At 31.0% G+C, this 1,832-nt stretch overlaps 1 protein-coding gene across 1 annotated transcript in view; it reads left to right on the top strand.

Moving 5' to 3' along the window:
• The window catches only part of LOC107694135 (choline transporter-like protein 4), a 25,904-nt gene that overhangs the window by 11,305 nt on the left and 12,767 nt on the right, over nt 1-1,832 (top strand). Inside the window, exon 8 of the mRNA XM_016493745.1 lies at nt 1,073-1,165. Within this exon, the coding sequence (XP_016349231.1) occupies nt 1,073-1,165 (93 nt within the window). The remainder of the gene's footprint in view (nt 1-1,072; nt 1,166-1,832) is intronic.

The following is a 1,832-nucleotide window of genomic DNA, read 5'->3' as shown; positions in this document are numbered from 1 at the left end:
CACAGGGTAAATACACACACACACAGACACACACACACACACACACACACACACACACACACACACACTCACTCACTCACTCACTCACTCTAATGAAGTTATGTACTAAAACATCCAGATTTACACACTAGTAGTTGACTGATTCATCAATACTTGGTCATTTTGAGAATATCAGATGATTAACAGCCATGATTTTTTTATATATATTCATAAATGTTACATAAAACCGTTGGAAATGTTGTATTGGTAATTAAAGTTCAAGATAAATTTGAAGTATTAAATTACTAAAAAGTAAAAAAAAATTAATGCTTACATTTTTTTTTTCAATTGAAATAAAGCTGTCAATAATATATAAGTATTAGATATTTGTATTTAATTTAATATTTAATTAGATTATATCAGCTGTCTTTCTGTCCATCTCATTTGTGGTCATTAACATGATCTGTTTTGCATAATTCAGTTTTTTTTTCCGGATATCAGCTGATCAAAAACCCTGAACGATTGTATAAAATATCTAGTATATTAAATCTAAATAAGTAATGCTATCGATTTGCATTGTTTTTCTAAACAGCTAATTATAAAAATTATGGACTGACTCCCACACTCTAACCTCACTAGAAAACCTTTGCAATTTTATATTGAAGAATATATGATTTGATTCTTTTATTTGTTGTTTCGAGGATGTCCACAAATGGGGGTTTTGTCACATTTAGCACATTCCCGAGGACACATTATTTCTCAAAATATAGTAATGAAATATGCATGTGTCTGTGTGTGTGATACTGACGCGTGTCTCTCTTGTTGCCAGTGCTGGAGGGGCGACAAAGTGAGTGACAGATGTGTGTAGCAGTAGACGTCTGTCTGTCTGTCTGTAGGGTGAAGGACGTGTAGCTGTAGTCGTTTTAGAGCTTCTAGTCCGTCTGTGGCTTCTTCCAGAGCTTCATTTGTGAGCTTTGACAAATGCTTTGTAAAGTCCGTACAGCTTTACAAAGGGACAAAGCAGCCCTCCACCCCGGGACGCGCGGGTCTGTCAGTGCTGGAGCACGCCGTGATGATTCTGACAGTGTTTCTGTGTTCACAGCGACGTCACCAACAGCTTCAACATCAAAGACGTCGGCCTGCGGATCTTCGAGGACTTCGCCAAGTCATGGCAGTGGATCGTAGCGTGAGTCCAGCTCTTTTGTAGTACATTTTATAACATTTATTTAAAATATTACATTTATATTAAATTTGATAATAATTTAAATGTTGAAATAAGTAACTGTTTTCTTAAATTTATATTTCTATAGATTTTTTTTCATAGATTTTTAAGATACATTTTATAAAATAACATTTTATAAATTATTATGAAGTAGCTTTATTATTATTACATTTATTCTTAAATATTATACTTTATATAATATATTGTATGTATATATATATATATATATATATATAATGTGTATATATATTTTTTTTATTTTAATTATTATCAATTATAATTAATTATCAGTTATTTAATAACGTACAATTTGTTAGATAGATAGATAGATAGATATGTATATAACAAATTGTACGGTATGTTATTAAATAATATTTAATAATCAATTATAATATTTAATAATACATGTAATAATAATAAAAAATAATAAGAAAACCGGGAGGCTTGTGACTGTCCCATTGACTGCCAAGTAAATAACACTGTCAAGGTCCAGAAAAGCGATGAGAATACTTTTTGTACGCGAAGAAAACAAAAATAACTAAAAAAAAGTATTTTATATACAAAAAGTATTCTCGTCGCTTCATAACATTACGGTTGAACCACTGATGGCAGATGGACTATTTTGACGATG

This window comes from Sinocyclocheilus anshuiensis, unplaced genomic scaffold (assembly GCF_001515605.1).
Source record: "Sinocyclocheilus anshuiensis isolate Anshui unplaced genomic scaffold, SAMN03320099.WGS_v1.1 scaffold1110, whole genome shotgun sequence".
Taxonomy (NCBI): Eukaryota; Metazoa; Chordata; class Actinopteri; order Cypriniformes; family Cyprinidae; genus Sinocyclocheilus; species Sinocyclocheilus anshuiensis.
This window is presented reverse-complemented; position numbering and strand designations above follow the sequence as displayed.